The 22,639-nt window shown below is 38.8% G+C and overlaps 2 protein-coding genes across 2 annotated transcripts in view; one reads left to right on the top strand and one right to left on the bottom strand.

Annotated features, from left to right (window-relative positions):
* The window catches only part of LOC105057358 (mitochondrial succinate-fumarate transporter 1), a 72,001-nt gene that overhangs the window by 25,243 nt on the left and 24,119 nt on the right, over positions 1 to 22,639 (top strand). Inside the window, exon 4 of the mRNA XM_073248311.1 lies at positions 7,397 to 7,411. Within this exon, the coding sequence (XP_073104412.1) occupies positions 7,397 to 7,411 (15 nt within the window). The remainder of the gene's footprint in view (positions 1 to 7,396; positions 7,412 to 22,639) is intronic.
* LOC140853848 (uncharacterized) lies at positions 556 to 4,336 on the bottom strand. The gene has a single exon (XM_073248946.1). It carries the CDS (start codon positions 4,075 to 4,077, stop codon positions 655 to 657), a length of 3,423 nt encoding a protein of 1,140 aa, XP_073105047.1. The 5' UTR covers positions 4,078 to 4,336; the 3' UTR covers positions 556 to 654.

Below are 22,639 nucleotides of genomic sequence, written 5' to 3'. Positions count from 1 at the left end.
CCGTTATAGGAAAAAAATAAATATACTTTGAGCTTATTATAATACTTACTTAAAATAAATTGGTTTGTAGTTATAATTATAAATAAAAGAAATCTTTATATCTATAGATAATGACTGATAATATATATTATTATATATTATTTACTTGTTTTTATCTTAAATTTATTTGATACGAGCTTTAATGAGCTAACTCTAGTTCTAGCTTTAGCCCCACTTTACTAATTAAACAAGTTAAACTTCAAGTGAAACACAAGCTGCTCATGAGGAGGTCGCTTGTTTCACAGCCCTAGAGAAGGGTCTTAGCCTTGCAGAGGCGACAGGGGGGCTCGGAAGAATTGTATTTAATCTCCATAACAGTATAAAAGCCAGATTTCCGTAAAGGGAATTATAAAATTGGACACCAAGGAATGAATGGTCTCTAGTCTATCTCTTCCGTGTGGTCCCATCTGTGCGAATTCTTCATTCTTATATATGACTGCAAAGCAGCATGCAGCTTGACTAGAACATCGGTGGTCTATGGATAGAAAATTATAATTGCTTCAACCATAATAATCCAGATTGTGCCATGAAGGCCTCCAAACATGACATATTACACGCCCAAGTTCCACAAATTATGAAACGAGAATTCATTTGTTTCTACAAGTTCCACCATCATCACCCACGCCTCCAGATCGCCAGAAGCACAACTACCACCGCAAAGCCGACTCCGAAACCCAATCCTATCATGACGACAGTAAAATGATTCCAAATTTGGTCTCCAGAAGCTCCGTCAATGGAGCCTGAAGGAGAATCTGTACTCGGAAAACTACATTGTTTAGAAAGCGGGCTCCCACATAAACCTTTATTCCCTATAAACGAAGTGTTCGTGAATGTAGAGAACTGACTACCCTGCGGTATTTTTCCCGATAAATTGTTGTATGAGAGGTTCAAAGAAGAAAGGAAAGTGAGAGAAGTCAGTTGCTGGGGAATCTCGCCTGAGAGGTCGTTTGAAGAGAGATCCAAAGACTCGAGCTGGAGCAGGTTCCCAAGCTGAGGAGGGATTCCACCTATAAGAGCATTGTGCGACATGTTTAACACCACCAGTGAATGGAGTTCCCCAATCTCCCCCGTGATGCTGCCTTCGAAGTGATTACTTGAGAAATCAATGGATGTGAAGATAGTCAGGATCTTCTTCACTAGCACCATGTTCTGCCCTTTGCTTGTGACTGTGACACTGTTCTGATAGTAGGGTGATTGGCCGGACTCCAGGTACCTATAATCCACAGTAGAGCGATTAAAATCTGAATTAGCCTTCATGGCTTTTAGATTCTTAAAGCATTCCGAGGGTAAGCTGCCGGTGAAGTTGTTGGAAGACAGATCAAATATTTGCAGCATCTCAAATGTGTAATTGCTTCCATCGTTTCCTGGAGGAGGTCCAACATGGCCAAAGAATCCATTGGACCTCAGAATGAGAACGCGCAGTGTCGAAATTCTTCCCAGCCAATATGGGAAGGAGTCGACTATGTGGTTGTTTCCAAGGTCTAGGACCTCCAGCGTGCTGCACTTGGCCAAGGATCTGGATAAAGGCCCGTTCAACTGGTTACCATTGAGATTTATTGTCCGCAGAGCACAATTTCCGTTAAAATTCTGAGGCAAGGTTCCATGAAACTGGTTCCCTCTCAGATTAAGTATGACCAAATGATTGCTACCTTCCAAAAGGCATGATGAGATCGAACCATTCAAATTGTTGTTTGAAAGATCAATCACTTTGAGATAGCTTGCATTACAAATGGAAGGAGGGATCTCTCCTGTGAGTCTGTTATTAGACAGTGAAAGGAAGATGGTGAAGCCAATATATGCACTGAAATTGGATGGAATAGAAGACGTGAAGGAGTTGTTCGAGTAATCCAAAGCAATGGTGTTCGGCGGAGGGACAGGAAGAGGTCCTTGAAGCATGTTGGCTTGAAGGTCAAGGATCATTGAGCTGAAATTGGAGAAATAGGGTGGCCCTTCCACACTGGTAAACATGTTAAAAGAAAGATTGACGTAAGTGACAGAACTGTACTTCTCAATACTCCATATCCAACTGGGTATACTCCCACCAATCCTATTCATCGAGAGGTCCAGAATCTCGACTCCTTTTTGATATCTCAAAAAAGCAGGAAGCCTGCTCAGATTGCAAGATACCAGGCTCAATGAGTAGATACTGGGGAAAGAAGCCAACGAAGAAGAATCATCTCCATCTATTACTGACAGCATGTTATTTGAGAGATCCAGAAACGAGAGATTCCTCAAGTTCCCGATCGAGGCTAGCCCCACTGTACCACTGAAGTTGTTTGATGCAAGAATGAGAGCTCTTAGGTTTGAGAGCCGAAACACTGACTTTGGAATTGGTCCCTGCAGCATGTTATTGCTCAAATCAACAAATGACAACGTGGAAGAAGGATTTGGGAACTCTTGGAGATGACCCGAGAACTGGTTCTGGCGTAGTACCAACTCCTGTAAAGATGGTAGAGAAAACAGGGACACAGGAATCGTGCCAGAGAGTGAGTTATTTGAGAGATCCAGTTCCGAGAGATTCCTCAAGCACCCGAGCGAGTCTAGCACCACTGTACCACTGAAGTTGTTTGATGCAAGATTGAGAACTTTTAGGTTTGAGAGCCGAAAGACTGACTTTGGAATTGGTCCCTGCAGCCTGTTATTGCTCAAATCAACATATGACAACGTGGAAGGAGGATTTGAAAACTCTTCGAGGTGATCCGAGAACTGGTTCTGTCCAAGTAGCAAATTCTGCAAAGATGGTAGAGAAAACAGCGATACAGGAATCGTACCAGAGAGCAAGTTATCTGTTAGATCAATCCTCGTAAGATTGGGAAGCACTCCGTTACCAAACGAGGAAGTTATTGATCCAGTCAGCTTATTATTAGAAAGTACTACGTCTGAAATGCTTCGCCATCGAACCATTGAAGGAAGCTCACCACTGAGATTATTGAATGAGAGGTCCAAATGGACCAGCTGGGTGAGGTTGCTAAAAGAAGAGGGTATGACCCCAGAAAGTATACAATCCGAAATCTGCAAGTTTGCCAAAGACTTGAGATTTCCAATAGACCGAGGTAAAGTCCCAGAAAAGTTCGTGTTAGATAGAACCAAACTTTCCAAAGTGCTATCTTCGGGGAACTCAGGCAAATTCCCAGAAAGATATGCATTGCCCGAGACATCAAGTAATGTCAAATTCCTATGCTGAAATATCCTTGCCGGAAAATATCCCGTGAGCCCACAAGAACTGAGACTAAGCATGCTTAAAGAAGAGAAGTTAGCGAAGAACTCCAGCCCACTGGATTCCAAGCTATTCTCATCAAGGCGAAGTTTCGACAACGACCGAAGCTTCAAGAGCGATGAGTCAATTGGACCATAGAGCGAACAGTATACCAAGCTCAGCGCTTGAAGGCCAGGGGTCGAGTCGGACACTGCTCTGCACCACTCGGAACCATTGGAAGAGATGTCGATGCCATCGAGGTAGAGTTCCCTCAAATTGCTAAGGTTTGCAATTAAGGTCCTGAGATCAGGATCACGAAGATTGAGTGAGATTGCAGGTGCGTCGACCGGGGTGGAGAGGTCGAGAGAGACCAGCTTCGTTAGGCGAGAGATGCCTAACGGTGTCTGGCCATAGAAGCCGGCGTTGGAGAGGTTGAGACGGGTGAGATTAGCGAGCTTCTCGAACCCTGACGATGGGATTCTTTGGTAGAGCTCAGTGTTCGCAAGGTTGAGAGAAGTCAAGGAGGTGAGGTTAAAGAGGATGGTATCAATCGTACCGTGTGTGATGCGGTTGCTGAGGTCGAGAGCGGTGACCCGACCCGCAGAAGCCGGGTCGCAGGTAACGCCCTCCCAGTGGTCGCAGCAGTCGGTGCCCGACTTCCAAGATCCGAGTTCGGTGTCGGTGAAGAAGAGGCCTTCCTTCAGCCGGAGGAGGGCGGAGCTCTGGTCCGGGAGGCATTGGGCTACGGCGGTTAAATTACCTTTGAAGGACGTTAAGGAGGAGAATAGAAGGAAAGGCGAGAGGATGAGGAGGAGGGAGGGAGGGCGGTGACGATGAGTCATTGCGGAAGAGAACGGGAGACACAGGAGGAGGGTGGAACTTTTTCAGGAAAAGAGGGATTCATCCACCAAGTGGTGGCCCGGACGGTCGCCGAAATAAAAGCGAAGATTGGAAGAAAGAAGGCTACGAGGGAGAGACAGGAGGGAAGAAGTTTAAAAATGAGAGAAGATGGGAGAGATGATGTGACGAGAGCTATAAGTCCGGTGCCTGCGGAAGACTTTGGGCTGACAATTCCGGCTAATATAAATACAGATTGGGGGAGATCACGGACCACGTAGGTGTGGAAACATTGCCCGCAAGCGATGGCATTCCATTATTCGTATGCCGGGGACCTGAGGACTAGCGCTTGATGACTTGGGTCTGTGACCGCGAGCGGTGGTGATAAAAAAAATAGAAACGTATTTCGGAGGTCTGCTGTTTATCAACAGCTGTCCGATGCACCATCGAATAGGGCCCATGAAAATAGATGGACGGTGATGTGTTTGTTTGATATCTAATACGAGGATGGAAAATCTCCTCCGATAACTTCGGATGGGCCAATCTCTAAACTTGACTGGCGTGATCATGTGCCTCTGAAGCCGACCTTAGCCGGTATAACAAGCAAGGTTGACCCTTGGTTCCACACAGATTTTCAAATCCCGTGATTTGCGATAATGGCTAACAGTAAGTAAATAAGATAGTAAATAACTCTGAATCTCACCGTCGAATCAAAGAGGTGATATAAGGCATATCGTACCCGATATGATAGGAGTAAGTCTTGGCACTCTTGCCTCCTTACAACATATCGACCTCTACTTATAAACAGAAGCTTGCGCGAAACCTCAAGGTAAGCAAAAAAGCTCCATCATACTTACTTTCTTATCTATTTCACATTTTTGACTTAAGCATCGAAGGATCTTCATCAGAACCAATTTCGATTAATATTTTATTTTATAAGTACTACCGTCGTGGTCCTATAGTTGCCATCCATCTCTAGCCAAGTCGATCAGAGCTAGAAAATCTACAACAATAGATTGGCGCTAGAGAAAATGCCAGATCCATTTTTAGGAAGGAGTAAGAGACAAAAAACTATAGTGCCGCTTAGAGGAATCTAATTATGCTGTTCTAATGCCACTACTTTCAGGTCGATTGAAAACCTAGCCAACAACCACACAGCTACTTCCAGTTCAGTTGAGATTATGAGCATGGAGCACGAGGCAATCTTCTATAATTATTATTGAAGATTGAGCAGTCTAGCCTATCGATCTCCAACCATCTAAATGCAGCCGCATGTAGGTATCGAATTGGCTTGACAGCTTTCATCGCGGATTCGACTTATATGGTAGAATCGTATTAGTGGCACATCGAACGATTGAAAAGTTTGTCCGCTAAGATCCTTACCACATATCAAAATCGCTGAGCAAGGTGAGATTTTTGGTGCTGATCTCGACTGTAAATAGAGGGTCCCTTTGTCTTTGTATTTTCCTTTGTTTATAGTTCTTTCTTGATGGATTTGTCCCCATCTTTGGTCCACAGTCCAGAGAAAGAATCCATCTCCTTCATCTCCATCGTTGGCATCCTTGTTGTCATCGCTGTCGTCTTCTTCATCATTGTCGTTCAACCTGCTGTTGAGGTCAAATCTCTTGTACTTTTTTTCTCCTTTCTGGATTTAATCTATAAGTTTTCTTTTTATTGTTTTAAAGTTTTTTGATTAGAATATCTTCCTCTAGGAGAAAATCTAGAGATGAAAATTTTGTGAGAGATCAGGATTCTCGGGCACCAACTACTTGAGAGAAAACCAAGGAAGTTCCTCAGGATGCTCCTGAGGATATTACTTTTTCTCGACTGCATAGTTTTGGTTGTCACGGGTCAGATAATCAGCTAGCCACCGAAAATTTTTTTGGACCTCTTCATAATAGATCTGAATTATCTGAGTCTGATGTTTGGCATTTGAGGGATCATTACCAAATTTCGAATCGATATAAATTATCGGCTCTTGCTCAAGATGGTCGAGTGACCCACCCTCTTGACTGCCGTATTGCCATTTATGAGAAATTTCTTTGGTCTGACCTTCGATTTCTTATTCATCCATTCATTGCAAATTTTTTGGACTTGTATGACTTAGTTCCAGCACAGTTAGTTTCGAACTCCTTTAGGATTCTTTGTTCATTTATTGTTCTTTGTCACCTTATTCATTGTGAGTGGAGGATCTCAAATTTTTGGGCTTTATTCATGTTGAAGAAACATCCTTAGGATAAAAAGATGGTGGTTTTTCAGTCCCTGGTATCATCATCAGTTTATTATCGAGGTTCCATCTTCTATCCATGGGGTGGAAGAATAATTTTTTTTTTATATCGCTTCCATCCATGAGGTTTCAGTTTGGTTTGGACCACTCCTAATCTTTCTCCAAACAAGAATCATGGTCCTTGAGGAAGATAAGGAGCATTATGAACTACTGCTCAATATGAAGGTTCCTGAATAGCTAGAACTTCTTATAGAGCAATTTGTATGATGCCAGGTTGAGTCCGCTTAACTCTTTAGGTAGAGTCTCATTTTTTCTATGAATTTCTAAATTTCTTTTGCCAAGCTTTCTCTACTTTTGATACTAACTCTCCTTTTTGGCTTGCAGGCATTAGGATCACGGCTGAATCCATCCAGTGAGCCATTAAGAAGAGGTCGAATTCATCTCGAGGAGGACCTTCTGGAGAACCAATGAAGAGGCCTTGAGGAGAATCTTCCTTGGGTGTGCTGAGAAGCATCTAGTCACCATCACCACCGAGGATGCCTTCACTGCCAAGAGAATCATCGCCACTCCCGACAACATCCGCCAATCAAGATGATAAAGTCATCATTATCGAGGAGGAATCGACCAGGCCTACCACTGCCATGCAGGCTTTACCGATATCGGGGCTCGAAGGTTATCTGAGTTATGCCACGCTAACCTCCTCTAGCCATTGCAGGTCTAGGTGCCAATCGAGGAAAGGCATCGAGCACACTCCTCTAAAGTCGTCTGAGGAGGGGTATGTCACACTCGGCATGCACATTAAAACAACTTACGTGACACTCTGAGACCACTGTTTCGCTGGAGAGCTAATGAAGATGATCATGCTCTAAGCCAATTGAGAAGAAAGGAAAGCCTGCCTAGTCGAAGAAATCATCTCGGGCTATTACGCATTATTGTTGTCGGTAAGCCTGAATAACTTTTTTCATCTATGTTGATTTTTCGGCTTTCTAACTTAGACAAATTTTAGTCTTTTACAGTTGACACACGATGCCACTATCTTATTTGAGGGACTGACCAGCTTCGATTGACTCGATCACTCGTTGGAAGGCCAGGTTCAGATTGTAAATGCTAGGGTCGACATTGCGAAAGAACTTTTTCGAGCCACAAAGGAGCGAACAAAGAAATGTCAAGAAGACTTTGCTTAATTAGAAATCGAGATGGCTCCTTCCCAAGTCCAAATAGTTGAATTGGACTCCTAGTTGAAAGGGAAGGAGGAGGAAGTTGAGAAGCAAAGAGAGATGATTGCAGACTTCGAAAAGGAAATAGAGTTGGTAGAGATCGCTTTTGCTGAGGAGAGGGATAGGCAGAGAGATGCTAAGAAAACCGCTTGGGAGGTTGAGAAGAAGGCCTTGACTGCTGAAACTTGGGTCCAGAAGGTAGTTTCTCGAACACTGATCGAATTTTGAACTTCTCAAAAGTTCGAGGATGAAATTGGTGAGAGGTCTACAGTTGCCTACAAGGTCGGATTTGAGGATTGCAAGATGGCGATTAGTCATCTTCATCCTGAATGGGATCTGAACAAGGTGTGACCTGATGAAGGTAAGGATGGGGAGGCTACTACTCCAGTCGTCGCTGATGGAGGAGCTGATACCGATGTAGTTTCTTAGATATTTTTTATTTTTTCTCCTTTTGTTCTCAGCTTTGCCCTGACTATGTAAAAATGACTTTTTGGAATGAAATGGGCTCTTTCTTCTTAAAACTACTTTTGTTCCTTTGTCCGAGTTTTGCTTAATGTTGTTGGTAAAATGGTTTAGTAAGATTGTCGGTAGAAGACAGTTGGTAGAGGTTGACGAACAAGAATAACTTGATGGCAATTTTTCTTAGTCATATAGTCGGTCGTTGTAGTACGTTGGTTCAGATGACAAAGTTGGTCATTGAAATATGTCAAACATGGTCGATTGTCAAAAGAGTTTAACAACTTAATATTATTTCATTTTGGATCATTCAACCCTTAGTTAATCTAGTGAATACCGACTAACTATTTTCTGTGCATATTAAATCCTAAGTTAGTTAATCGGATGTTAGCCAACTAACTTTCCATCGAGTGTCAGTCGATCATATTATTCGTTCATTTGCTGAATAATTAAACTCATCGGCATGGTAGAGTAGAAAAGAAGTCATTCATATATGATTATAATGACCAACTGTTAATATATGCATAGATTCTCGGCATTGCGAGCACAAATAATTTTTGTGCCATCTAAGTTTTCAATTTTGTATGCTACTGATCAGAGTACTTTCAAAATTTTGTAGGGGCCTTTCCAACTCAGCGATAATTTTTCTTACTCGATCGATTTAGAGATTTCTGCTCTTCTAAAGACAATCTTCTAATCAAAAGATTTTAGGCTTGACTCCTAAATTATTGTACTGGGCTATCTATTGTTGGTATGAAACCATCCTTAGTTGGGCTTGTCTTCAAGTTTCTTCAAGCAAATCTAAGTCAGCTCGTCGCCGATCAGAATTGGTCATCTCATCATAATGCTCTGCCCTTATCAATGACAAGCCGATTTCCAATGAGAGTACTACTTCTGTTTTGAATATTAAATTGAAGGATGTTTTTTCAATTGGAATTCGAGTTGTTCGATAGGACCATAAAATAATCTACAATTCGTCTGCCCATTGCCCTTTGGCTTGACTTAATCTTATCTTCAGGCATTGTAGTATCGTTTTGTTGGTCACCTTGGCTTCTTCGTTTGATTGTAAATGCTCGACTGAAATAAGTTTGCGGATAATTTAAGATTTTATACAGAATTCTTCAAACTTAGTATTATTGAATTATCGATCATTGTCTGTAGTGATTACTTGAAGTAGACCAAAATGGCAAATAACTGACTTTCATAGAAAATTCATTTGCCTCTTCTCTGTTATCTGTGTTAGAGATTTCATCTCTATCTATTTAGTAAAATAGTAATAAAATTAAAATATTTTTAATCTGAATCATGCATGCATAAAATATAAAACCACAAAGATCTAGTTCACATACTGAAATTGTATATATGCTGAAATTCAGTTTATAATCAAATCACATACATATTTTATAATTTCTTTCTTCAAATCTAGATCTGAAAGAAAAGAGACTCTCTCTTAGCCGTATAAGTATTTGATCTCTACGAGTATCCATTTAGGATCAGTCTGAAACAGTCCTCTTCAAGTTAAATTTTTTTCTCTAAGAAAATTCAGTCTGTGAATCTGAATGAAGCCTGGATTGCGATCAACTCTTGATCTTTTTCTTTAATCTTCTTCTCTTCTTCTCTTACCTTTCTTTCTTTGTATATGCTACTACCAAGCACTAGGAACCAGCAATCAAAGGAGGATGCCCAAGCCCTTATGGGCATGAGAAGTGGGATGCCCAAGATGGGGTGTGTGGATGCCCAAGGAAGGAAGAGAAGGGGAGGAGAAGAGAGGGCATGGAGGGCTTCAGTGGGGCATGGGGCTTGCTAGTTTTGATTGTCTAGGGACCTTAGGGAAGGTCTTTTTAAATAAACATGAGAATTGAATCCTATTCAATCTCATAATACAAGTCTTACTTGCATTAGATTTCCTAATAACTTAAGTTATTTGAGTTTTTTTAAGAAAACCATTAAGTGCCAACTCTTGGAGCACTTGCACCCAATAATTAACAACCTCTTGGCACCCAAGGGACGCCCCAAGAAAGATCCATATGCCCTCTAATCATAGGACATGCCCAACTTGATCAAATCAAGGTGGCGCCCAAAAATAGCTATCAAAAAAATTAATTAGGAACTTACACCCTTAATTCAATTGATCCATAACCTTAGACACTCAACAATTGGAGTCTAATGAATCTTATTCATTTAGATAATTAGCAGATAATTAAGATTAAATTATCTTATCAAATAAAAAATTCTAACGTAATGAAAAAATTAAGTCCAACCATGTGCTAGCAAGGTTATCTTGAACCCAATCAGATTTCTCTAAATCCAATTGATACTTCATAAGCTCAGTTACTTATTTCAAGCTTAATCTTTTTGCTGTGTGACCCCTTAGGTTCAATTCTATCTGGTAGTGAGATATACAATGATCTCTATCAAAGTATTATTGAAATTTTTTTCAATAGATCAGAATAATTTCACTCTAACTCATCAAAAATTATTGATCCCGAATAATCCTAGTGAGCTCTTATAATCCATCAGTGATACCTAGTAATATGTAGTGACAATTCTATAGAACCGAAATAAATCTTTAGGTATAGTTAACGTGTAATTCAGTCTCTCTATCGTGAGTCCTGACTAAATGGTAGGTCATGGATAAATTATCAAACTCAACAATAATTATATGATAGATTCGATCAGCTGAAGTCCAATTGTAACTTCTATGAAAATTTTTTTTCATCAATCACACTGCTGTGGCCACAAACTCACGGACTTAGTCTCTCAAATCTCATAAGACTATTCCCCTCTATCAAGATCGATAAATCCCATCTTGATGCGTATCCTACTCCTACAGTGGATCAACTATCACCAACATCCACTACAAGGACTCATTGAGACCCATGTTTATATGTCAGTCAAACTCCAACAGCCTCACTGCAAGTAGTAGTGCCATCTCAGGTTAAAAGATCAGTTATACAAATGTAGCATCTTGACAATCATTGACGATCAAATAGAAATTCAAATGATCTCTCATATGATCATGCTCAGTATCAGTTATTCTCTAATAACTATCCGCACTCATCACCCAATATCTCTATACTGTAGACTAGAGACTCATCTATTCTAAAAAAAGTGATCTATGTGTCAGTCTATCCGGATTGATCACCATCTTCATGATGATCCTATGATCGAGAGTATTTAAAAATTAAATACATATCTCTAATTTTCAATACCTTGAGAATATGTATCGAAAGTTAATTTTATGGATGATTCAAGGATACATCATACTTGAATAAAAAAAAAACTTGTCCTTTTATTAATCATATCAATGTATTAAGTACAAAATTGTATCTTAGATTTATTACAATATGTCAGCCATATTAGCTTCTAAGACGTACATTTAACATCATCAAAAGGAGGCTTAACACTAGGATACTTCCTATGCCCGGGAGGATCTTGATACGAGGATGATCTCAAGCAGAATACCCAGAAGATCAAGTGGAGGCTCGAGACATCTCGACAGGATAACTAAAAATATGATGACGCCATTGGCTCTAGGGTGCACCCACCTTTCTTCCGAAGGATACTGGAGGAATCGACCCCACCTCGATTCAAAATACCGTAGGTGGAACCATATGATGACTCCTTGGACACATTAGACTATCTTGAGGCTATAAGGCCCTAATGATGCTTCAAGGAGCTTCAGACACCCTCCTCTATTTTACCTTTCCATTTATGCTCAAGAGGTCGGCATGAGCATGGTACTTCAGCCTCCAACTAGGGAGTATCCATTCTTTTGAGCAACTTGAAAGATAGTTTTTTTGTCACATAGTTCGACAACAACCAACCCTGGCCAATGAATTTCAATTACTCTTTTCAAGCTAGTAGAAAGAAAGGGAGTCACTATGCGATTACGTGACATGCTTCAACATGGCTACATTGGAAGTCTGTAAGCTCAATGAGAAGCTTGCGATGTCAGCTTTAAAGAGGGGGCTTCGAAATAATCATCTCCTCTTCTACCTCGGTAAGAACTTTTCGACAGACTACACTGACCCCCTTGTCCATACTTGAAAATATGCACATGCCAAATAAGTGGCAATTATCCATTGGCAGTCCAAGGAAAGTAAGAGAGGAAGTGAAAAAAATACCTTCAAGAGCCTTGGGCTGAGGCTGAGTCCTCCCACCATCCAAAGAACCTAAGGTCGAGGAGCTTGCCTCATCGGTTTGACACCTATGCACTTTGTCCACATCTCAATCCCAGATCCTCAGAGAGATCGAGGGAGAGAGATATCTTCATCAGTCAAAGCCGATGAAAGACTCACCAACAAGACAAAATCAGAGAAAGCATTATTGATTCCATTATGATATTGGTCATAACATCTAGGAATGCTATCAAGTGAAGGACGAGATCGAGGTCTTGATCCAGAGAGAGTACCTCGAGAAATGCATCTGAGAGTAGGAAAATCCGATAGATGAGTGGCTATCTAAGTGTCATCCTGAGGAAGAGAACAACAACAACCTTCTAATAGTTGGCATCATCAATATAATCTCAAGTTTTGCTAGGGGTAGGGGCAGAGGACCAAGCTAAGAGCCCATGGTGCGAACACCAGAGCCATCAAAAGTCAGCGACATGATGCAGATTCGATTTGAATCGAAGAAGCCATATTAGATTGATTCTACTTCAGTTATTTATTTTCAGTCAATAAAATTTTAATGCATTTAGCTTTGGGTCCATAGGGCTATATTTGGGTCTGTCCATATTACCTTTACAGCCACCACTCTCCACATGCTCAGGGAAGAAATATGCATGCCAGCATGTGCTTGCCCAAAGATTCTCATGCCAAGTTGTGCCAAGCATCAAGTGCTCACATGAAGCTCCATTTCTTCTCGATGATTTCTTAAGAGTTCTTGACTACTTACTTATTTTGTTGAAAACTGATTTCTTTCTCATGGTAGGTTATTTTATTTGAAAATCAGACATAATACTTTACTTTTTTGGATGATTGATTTTTTTCTTGTAAAAAATAAGAGATTCCTAAAGAAATAGGACCCTTAGAGTCCTATATAAATCTTTGTATCTTTCATGAAGAGGGCAATGAATGATTTTACAAACTTCATAAATACTTGTGTCAATCGCTCCGAGAGGGAGAGGGTGTGAGATCCAAAAGAAATCACCCCACAAGGAGAGGATGTGGGGCCCACTTTCTATCCTATCTCTTTAACCTTCATCTACTTAAGATCCAGTATTTCTATGATCTTGATTCGACTCCACCATCTACCCACGCAAGTCTATCCCATCAAGAGAGATCTGTCTCCTCCAAAATTTTTATCTATCGTACTGAGAGAAAAGAGTGATTTTTTATTCTACAGATCATATGCTGTCAAAGACCTTCGTTCCTTCTCAGTTGATCTTTAATTTTTATTTTTATTTTATTTTTGATCCGATATTGGTAAAGATCTAGTTCTTTATCGACGGATCTGTTTGGTTAAAAAATTAAGAACCCTAATCAGGATAGTTTCTTAACTACCACGATCCGGATTCTTATCATCTTCTTGAATTTTTCTTACGGGTTTAATATTTTACTCTCTTATTCCATTCATATCTCTTTTTTTGTATTTACTCGTGAGCATTTTTAATTTTTTCTATCTATTTATGACTTTTCTATTGCTAGTTGTTTATTGATCTCTAGAATGACATTTGTCTGCATCATTTAGATTGATCTCGCTTTAATCTTGCATCAATCAATCACATCTCCTGAGCAGAGTATAGGCGACTATACTGTCTGTTTTGAGAATAATGAGTCCTTGGTCGGACGTGATTTGTTGTTGATGAACAGAAGGAAGCTTGATCATTAGGATTGATTTTTTTTTTTCTCTCTTCTTTAGGATTGTCCCGCATCAATTTGGTATTAGAGCAAGTTGATTAGAACTTTAGTTTAAATTTAGCACTTTAAATTCTCACAAGTTAAATTTTTACACTTTAAATTTCGTACTTTACTTTCAAATATTTTAATTTTTATTGCACCTTATTTCTGCATCCTAGAGTTGCATGACCACTAGATCAGGTACCTGATACCAACATCCTACTTTCTCATCTAACATCAATATGGATCCCAATATAGCAGCCATCATTAATGCTCTGACTAAAAAGTTTGATGATATAAAAAATTTTATAAAAGCAATGGATGAGAGAATAGTGGTATTAGAAGAAGCTAGGCGAAACAATCTGAACCTGAGTCTTCCTGACAGCCTATAGGACAGAGAGGTAGGAATCTAGAACTTGATCGACCTATAGGGGCACGTCCGCATCATAACCAGTTCGACCAAGATGAGCATATCTTTAGGAATGTGAAGGTCGAAGTCTCAAGTTTTGATGGTTGTCTAGATCCAAAAGAGTACTTAGATTGAGAATCAGGCATAGACCACTACTTTGGTTGGTATGAAATGATTGAAGCAAGGAGAGTTAGATTTGCTAGGATGAAATTGGTTAGGCAAATCCGACTTTATTGAAAAAGTATTGAGCGTCTTCTCAATCAGAGGAGACAAAACTCGATAGAAATCTGGGATGAGATGAAAGAAAAACTCAGAGAGAAGTACCTTCCCACCTCCTGCCAACAAAGACTTTTAGATCAATGACAGAGGCTTACTCAAAGAAATAAATCAGTCACCGTGTATATCACGAGATTTGATGAGTACCTCATGAGATGTGGAGTAGCCGAAGATAGGATTGTTACCTTATCTAGATTTAGAGCTAGATTGCGAGAGGATATCCAGCGTAAGCTCTTTCTGTGAGAGGTAACCACGTTAGAACAAGCTTATCAACTTACCTTAGATTTTGAGAGATTTTTTAGATATTTGACTCTCCATCATCCTGAACCCAATCGAGTAACCCGTTCTAGATCGAGACCTAATATTAATCAAGCTCCTAGTAATGGACCTCCACCTATAAATCCTATTGGGAGAAAAGAAGATAAAGGAAAAAGAACTATAGGAGAGTTATCAAAAAAAAGTAGTTCTCGATCCCATTACTTCAAGTGCCATGGTTACGGTCACTTTACTGCACAATATCCCAACTGATCATTATTCGTAGAAGAAATAGAAGAAAAAATTGTAGAAAATATTGAGGAGAAAGTTTATGAAGCTGATCCAGATTTAGTCGAACAGTTTGAGAGTACTGAGGACATCCTAAGTTATATTGCACCTGAGTCAGACCTTAGGCTTGTAGTCGTTAGGTATGTCCTAGCATAAACTAAGAAAAGTGAAGACTGACGTAGGATCTCTATTTTTCATATCTTCATAAAATTTGATGAAAAAATTTGTAAGGTGATCATTGATAGCAGTAACTGTATCAACGTCATCTCCACCGATACGGTTAAGCGATTAGGATTAACTCCCGTAGATCATCCCAGCCTATACTGTGTGTCTTGGATAGATTCCTCCTCTATTCCCTTCAAATTTAGATGTCTATTACCATTGAAAGTCAGAAGTATCATATTAGGTCGACTTGGCTATTCGATAATGCTGTTACGATTTAAGGCCGAACCAACTCCTGTAGCTTTACTCATCAAGGTAAGAAGATCATGATTAATCCTTCCCCACCTAAGGCTACCAATAGAAAGATAGGCGATGGACCAAAAAAAAATATCAAGAAGAAAAACTTTCATCTGATAGGTGCTAAAGAATTAGAGACGACCATGAGTGAAGGATCACCAGTTTGGATACTTGCTACAAGAGAAGTTCGTGAGGATTCTAAGGTGGATTCTCCTAAGAAAGTAGCTAGCCTTTTTAATGAGTTTCATGATGTCTTTCCTGAGGATCTTTCAGATTATTTACTGCCTATGAGAAACATTCAACATGCCATTGATTTAGTTCTTGGATCTACCCTACCCAACTTGCCCCACTATAGGTTGAACCCTAATGATCATGTCAAGCTACAAAGATAAGTTGGAGAGCTAATAAAAAAAGAATTTATGAGGGAGTGTTTGAGTCCTTGCACGGTTTCTGCACTACTGACTCCAAAGAAGGATGGTACATGAAGGATGTGCATAAATAACCATGCCATTAACAAGATCACCATTAAGTACCGTTTCTCCAACCCTAGGTTAAATGACATGCTAGATATGATGGTCGGAGCCACTATCTTTTCTAAGATTGATCTTTAGAGTAGTTACCATCAAGTAAGGATTAGATCGGGAGATGAGTGAAAAACTGCTTTTAAGACAAAAGATGATTTATATGAGTGGATGGTGATGCTATTTGGATTATCTAATGCTCCTAGTACTTTCATGAGGTTGATGACCCAAGTACTATGACCATTTATAGGAGTATTTGTAGTCATATACTTTGATGACATTTTGATCTATAGTCGAACTAGGGAAGACCATCTAGACCATCTCCGAAAAGTGTGCCAAGTTTTTAGAACAGAAAGCTTGTATGCTAATCTTAAGAAGTGCGCTTTCATGACAGACCATATCATCTTTTTAGGTTTTGTTGTTATCCCCGATAGTGTGTCTGCCGATCCTGAAAAGATTAGAGTAATAGTTAAGTGGCCGGTACCCAAGAGTGTGCATGACGTATGGAGTTTTCATAGATTAGTAACCTTTTATCATATGTTCATAAAAAGATTTAGCACCATAGTCGCTCCCATCACTGACTGTATTAGAAAGAAAAAATTTGAATGGACTAGGACAGTCAATAGAGCCTTTCTAGACATTAAGGATAAGATGACCTATGCCCCAGTCTTACGTCTATCTGATTTTTCTAAGATTTTTGAAGTAGCGTGCGATATGTCAGGAGTTACGATTAGTGGTGTCCTTAGTCAAGAAGGTCATCGGTAGCATACTTTAGCGAAAAACTTAACGATTCTAAACTCAAGTATTCTACCTACGATAGGGAGTTCTATGCGGTAATCCAAACTTTAAGATATTGAAGACATTACCTACTACCGTAAGAATTTATTTTATACTCTGATCATGAGGCCCTTCGATTTTTGAATTCTCAAAAAAAATTGAATCATAGACACGATAGATGAGTCGAGTTTTTGCAAGCCTATATTTTTATTTTGAAACACCATGCAGGTATAGAAAATCGTGCTGCTGATGCCCTGAGTCATCGTCATACTTTGCTATACACCGTTAGTATAGTAGTTGTTGGTTTTGATAAGGTTAAAGAAGATTATGAGTGTCCAGATTTTGATGATATACTTACCACTTTACCTAAAGGGCTATCTACAGAAATGTAGTGAATACACCCTTTAGGATGGTTACTTATTTAGAGAAACTAGGTTGTGTATCCTCCGTACATCTTTAAGAGATTTTTTAGTATGGGAACTACATGCTGGAGGATTAGCTGGATACTTTGGTAGGAATAAAATTATAGAGTTGGTAGAAGCTCAGTTCTTTTGGCCAAGCTTGAAAAGAGATGTCATCCGAATTGTTGCCCAATGTAGAACGTGTGCCATGGTCAAGTAGAGAAAATAAAATATCGATCTATATACACCCTTACCTATATCAGACTGTCCTTGGCAAGATGTTAGTATGAATTTTATTTTGGGATTACCTAAGATAGCTAGGAAGCATGATTCTATTCTAGTGGTTATAGATAGATTTTCAAAAATGGTCTATTTCTTGCCCTGTTGTCAAACGTCTGATGCGTCGAAAGTTACAAGGATATACTTTGATGAGATTGTTAGACTACATGGATTGTCTAAAATTATTATTTCTGATAGGAATGTTAGATTTATGAGCTATTTTTGAAAAATCCTATGGCACTTTTTAGGTACAAAATTAAAAAAATTTTTCATCTATCATCCGCAAACGGACGGTTGGACCGAAGTGGTCAATAGGAGTCTTGAAAATCTATTGCGTTGCTTGATTGGAGAATATATAAGTAACTGAGATCTTTTGCTGCCCCAAGCTGAATTTGCATATAATAGCTCTGTTAATAGGTCCATTGGCATGAGTCCTTTTGAAGTAATTCATGAATATCAACTTAAAAAATCAATAGACCTCATCCTATTATCGATGTATGCTAGGATTTTCAAATCTGCAGAGTCATTTACACAGCATGTCAAGAGTCTGCATAAAGAAATCAGTAAAAAAATTAGCATTGGTAATAAAATTTATAAACAGAATGCAGATTCTCATCGACGTGCCCAAGAGTTTGTGGAGGGAGACTATGTGATGGTTCAATTGAGGCATGAATGGTTTCCACCAAAAATCGTGAAGAAGTTACATACCTGAGGAGCAGGTCCGTTTAAAATCATAAAGAAAATTGGATCAAATACGTATGTAGTGGACTTACTTTTTGATTTTAGGATTAGCTCTACTTTTAACATTACAGATCTTGTCGTTTATAAAGAACCAGCTCGGATACCTAGTGAACCATTTGAGCCTGAACCAACCTTTGAGAGCGAACCTATCCCTTAGTGTCCACCAGCCAAAATGTCAGCAAAACATGATCAGATTGAGAGAATTTTGGATGAGTAGATCCTCTCTACCCGGAGTCGAGACTATCAGCGATATTTGATCAGATGGTGAGGTCGATCGAAGTCTGAAGATACCTGAATCACTCAAGAAGAGATGCAGCGCATTGATCCCGATCTACTTGAGCATCACCAGAGCAGAATCGACCCACACTCGACAGGGTCGAGTTCTCCCCATCTCGAAAGAATTGGTGTGGACACTAGAGCCATCAGAAGTCAGTGACATGATGTAGATTCGATTTGGATCGAAGAAGTCCTATTAGATTGATTCTACTTCAGTTATTTATTTTCAGTCAATAAATTTTTAATGTATTTAGCTTTGAATCCATAGGATCATATTTGGGTTTGTCTACGTCACCTTTGAAGCCACCACTCTCCACATGTCCAGAAAAGAAATATGCATGCCAGCGTATGCTGTGCCTAAGGATTCTCATGTCAAGTTGTGCCAAGCATCAAACATCCACATGGAGTTTTATTTCTTTTCGAAAATTTTTTAAGAGTTCTTGGCTATTTACTTATTTTGTTGAAGGCTGATTTCTTTTCCATGATAGATTATTTTATTTAAAAATCAGACATAATGCTTTATTTTTTTGTGGAGGGCTGATTTCTTTCTTATAAAAGATAAGAGATTTCTAAAGAAATAGGACCCCTAGAGTCCTATAAAAATCTTTGTATCTTTTATGAAGAGGACAATGAATGATTTTACAAACTCTATAAATACTTATATCAATCGCTCTGAAAAGGAAATGGTGTGAGACCCAAAAAAAATCACCCCATAAGGGGAGGGTGTGAGGTCCACTTTCTATCCTATCTCTTTAACTTTCATCTACTCAAGATCCAATTTTTCTACGACCCTGATTTGACTCCACCATCTACCCATGCAAGCCTATCCCACCAAGAGAGATCTGTCTCCTTCAGAATTTTTATCTATCATGCTGAGAGAAAAAAATGATCTTTTATTCTATAGATCATATGCTGTCAAGGACCTTCGTTCCTTCTCAGTTGATCTTTGATTTTTATTTTTTTTTATTTTCGATTCGATGTTGGTAAAGACCTAATTTTTTATCGACGGATCTATTTGGTTAAAAGATTAACAGCCCTAATCAGGGTAGTTTCTTAACTACCACGATCCAGATTCTTATCATCTTCTTATATTTTTCGCACGGATTTAATATTTTACTCTTTCTCATTCCATTCATATCTCTTTTTTTGTATTTACTCGTGAGCATATTTAATTTCTGGTATCTGTTTAGGACTTTTCTATTGCTAGTTGTTTACTGATCTCTAGAATGACATGTGTCTGCATCATTTAGATTGATCTTACTTTAATCTCGTATCAATCAATCACACCTCCTGAGCAGAGTATAGGCAATTATACTGTCTGTCCTAAGAATAATGAGCCCCTGGACGGACGTGATTTGTTGTTGATGAACAAAAGAAAGCTTGATCATTAGGATTGATTTTTTTTTCTCTCTTCTTTAGGGTTGTCCCGCATCAACCCATCATTAAAGAGACAGTGGATGGATGATGTAATTACTTTTTTTGATAAGAACATTCCAAGAGTTCAAAGTTTTCATAATGATACTATCATGGTTTCTATGATGATAGCAGATTATGATATAAAAAGCATTCTCATTGATCATGAAAGTTTGGCCAATATTTTATTTTATGATATTTTTAAAAAAATAAAACTACATATTGATTATTTGAGAAGGATCAATACACCTCTCATCGGATCTTCAGAGACTTTATCTTAATCGAAGGAGAAATAACCTTACCTATCATAGTGGGATGAGAACCTCAACAAGCAATTGTGCAGCTGATCTTTTTGGTGGTTTGAATCTCATTTGCCTATAACACCATTATCAACCAATCCAGGCTTAATGTAGTTTAGGCAATAGTGTCCACCTACCATCGACAAAATTTGAGAAGGGTGGATGTTGGCTCGTCAATGCTTCATGGTTATGGTGAAAGAAAAGAAGCCTATAGTTTCTAATGATTAAGAGCCTTAATCACCAAGAAGAGCTCAAAAAGGCTCAAGGTGAACCTGCTAAGCAACTAGAGTCCATATAGCTTAGAGAAGAGTATCCAAGCAGAGTGATCTAGATTAGTACGATGCTGCCAACCGATTTGCGGGCCCATTTGCTATAGTTCTTGCAAGCCAATATCGATATCTTCATCTAGCCGATCTTTGATATGACAGATATTCCACCTGACATTATTGCTCATAGGTTAAATATTAAGACATCACCCAGTCTGGCAAAAGAAGACGAGCTTCATAGTAGATCGACAGCAAGTGATAGACAAGGAGGTGGACAAATGATTGGTTGGCGAACATGGTGATGATAAAAAAAGCCAATGACAGGTGAAGGATATATATCGACTACACTGATTTCAACAAAGCTTATCAGAAGGATAATTTTTTATTATCATGAGACCAACTCGTGGATATCACCTTGGGGTATAAGCTTCTAAGCATCATGGATGCCTTCTTTGGATTGATATAACCAAATTCAAATGGTACCCAAAGACGAGAAAAAGATAACATTCATCACCAATAAAAGTTTATATTATTACAAAGTAATGCTATTTGATTTAAAAAATACATGTGCAACATATCAGCATTTTGTAATAAGATGTTTAAAAATTAGATCGGCCGTAATACGAAGGTGCGTGTCATTGAAATACTAATGAAGAGTATCGAGGTAGATCGGTATATAGCCGACTTGGAGGAAGCTTTTGCAGAACTAAGGCAGCACCAGATGAAGCTCAATCCCATGAAGCATGCTTTCAGAATCACTTCGCAAAATTCTTTGAATTTATGGTGACACAATGCGAGATCGAGGTGAATCCAAAAAACCTAGAAATGAAGCATTTGACCTTTAAGAACGATGTGCAGTGACTGACGAGGATGGTAGCCGCCCTTTGTTGGTTCATCTTAAAGTCAGTCGAAAGATGTCTTCCATTCTTTAAAATTTTGCACCAGACAAAGAACTTCAACTGGATGGAGGGATGCTGAGCTACATTCGAGAGCCTCAAAAGCTATCTTAGGTCACCTCTACTACTGTCCAACCTGAACATGGGCAAAGTTTTGTATTTATATTTGGCTATCTCACTTTTCGTAGTGAGCGCAATGCTAATCCAAAAAGTAGGGTCCAAAAGCCACTCTACTACGTGAACAAGGTACTATGGAATGTCAAGATCAGATATTACAGATCAGAGAAAATTGTCTTTGCCTTTGTCACCTCGGCACGATGATTTCAATGTCATTTCTAGACCTATTCAGTAGTCATCTTGACCAATCAGCTATTGAAAATAGTCTTACAAAGATTCGATATTTCGAGATGACATGCAAGATGAGTGATCGAGCTCAACGAATTTGACATCGATTTATATTTATATTTAATATTTTAACTTATAATCTAATAGATTACATGTCAAACCATTAATTTGAAAACCAAATATCTTATCAAAAAAAATAAAATAATCAAAATATACCAGCTAGCATAAAAGAAATTGTGTGTATCCACACCTACATTTAAGGATAATTTTTTTTTTCAAATGCAATGCTAATTTAACTCAATGTAAATATAGATTTTATAAATTATTAGATATATGTGTACTCAACATAAATTTTAGGAAACTTTGTGTAATTTACTCTAAGATAATGTTTTTAATTGAGAAAACGAAGTCTCTAATACTCATTTGTTTTTTTTGGGATGAAATAAATATATTATATTAAATTAAATATAAATAAATATATTTAGAGAGTCAATAAATAAAATATTTAAATATTAAATATACAGAGCAGCAATCTGGTACTATTGATGGGGAATGTACGGCCATCTATTTTGATTTTGCCAGTTTCACTGTCGCTATGCTGCGCACGCGACGCCGCATTTCCACGGGAGAAATTAACCGACGGACAGATGCCTTCCAAATGCAATCCCTCCATGTTTAAAATTTATGTGGATTCTTGATATGCCATCCTTTCTCATTTCCAAAATCAACATGCACGATAGGTCAAGAGTTCGCATCAAAAAAAAAAATCCACAAGCCGCTACTCACGATTGACACCGTCCGAATGGTAGCCGTTCAGTCCGCATAAGAGCAAATGTCACTTCCAAGATTTTGAATTAAAAAAAATTCAACTAATGAACCAAATAAAATTTTCAACTAGTGGCTACTGACGATTGCTTCGTCCG

The sequence above is a fragment of the Elaeis guineensis genome, chromosome 14 (assembly GCF_000442705.2).
Source record: "Elaeis guineensis isolate ETL-2024a chromosome 14, EG11, whole genome shotgun sequence".
Lineage (NCBI taxonomy): Eukaryota > Viridiplantae > Streptophyta > Magnoliopsida > Arecales > Arecaceae > Elaeis > Elaeis guineensis.
This window is presented reverse-complemented; position numbering and strand designations above follow the sequence as displayed.

What these genes read in the sequence shown, in the direction of transcription:
- LOC140853848 (XM_073248946.1), bottom strand. Translation starts at nt 4,077, where the DNA reads ATGACTCATCGTCACCGCCCTCCCTCCCTCCTCCTCATCCTCTCGCCT.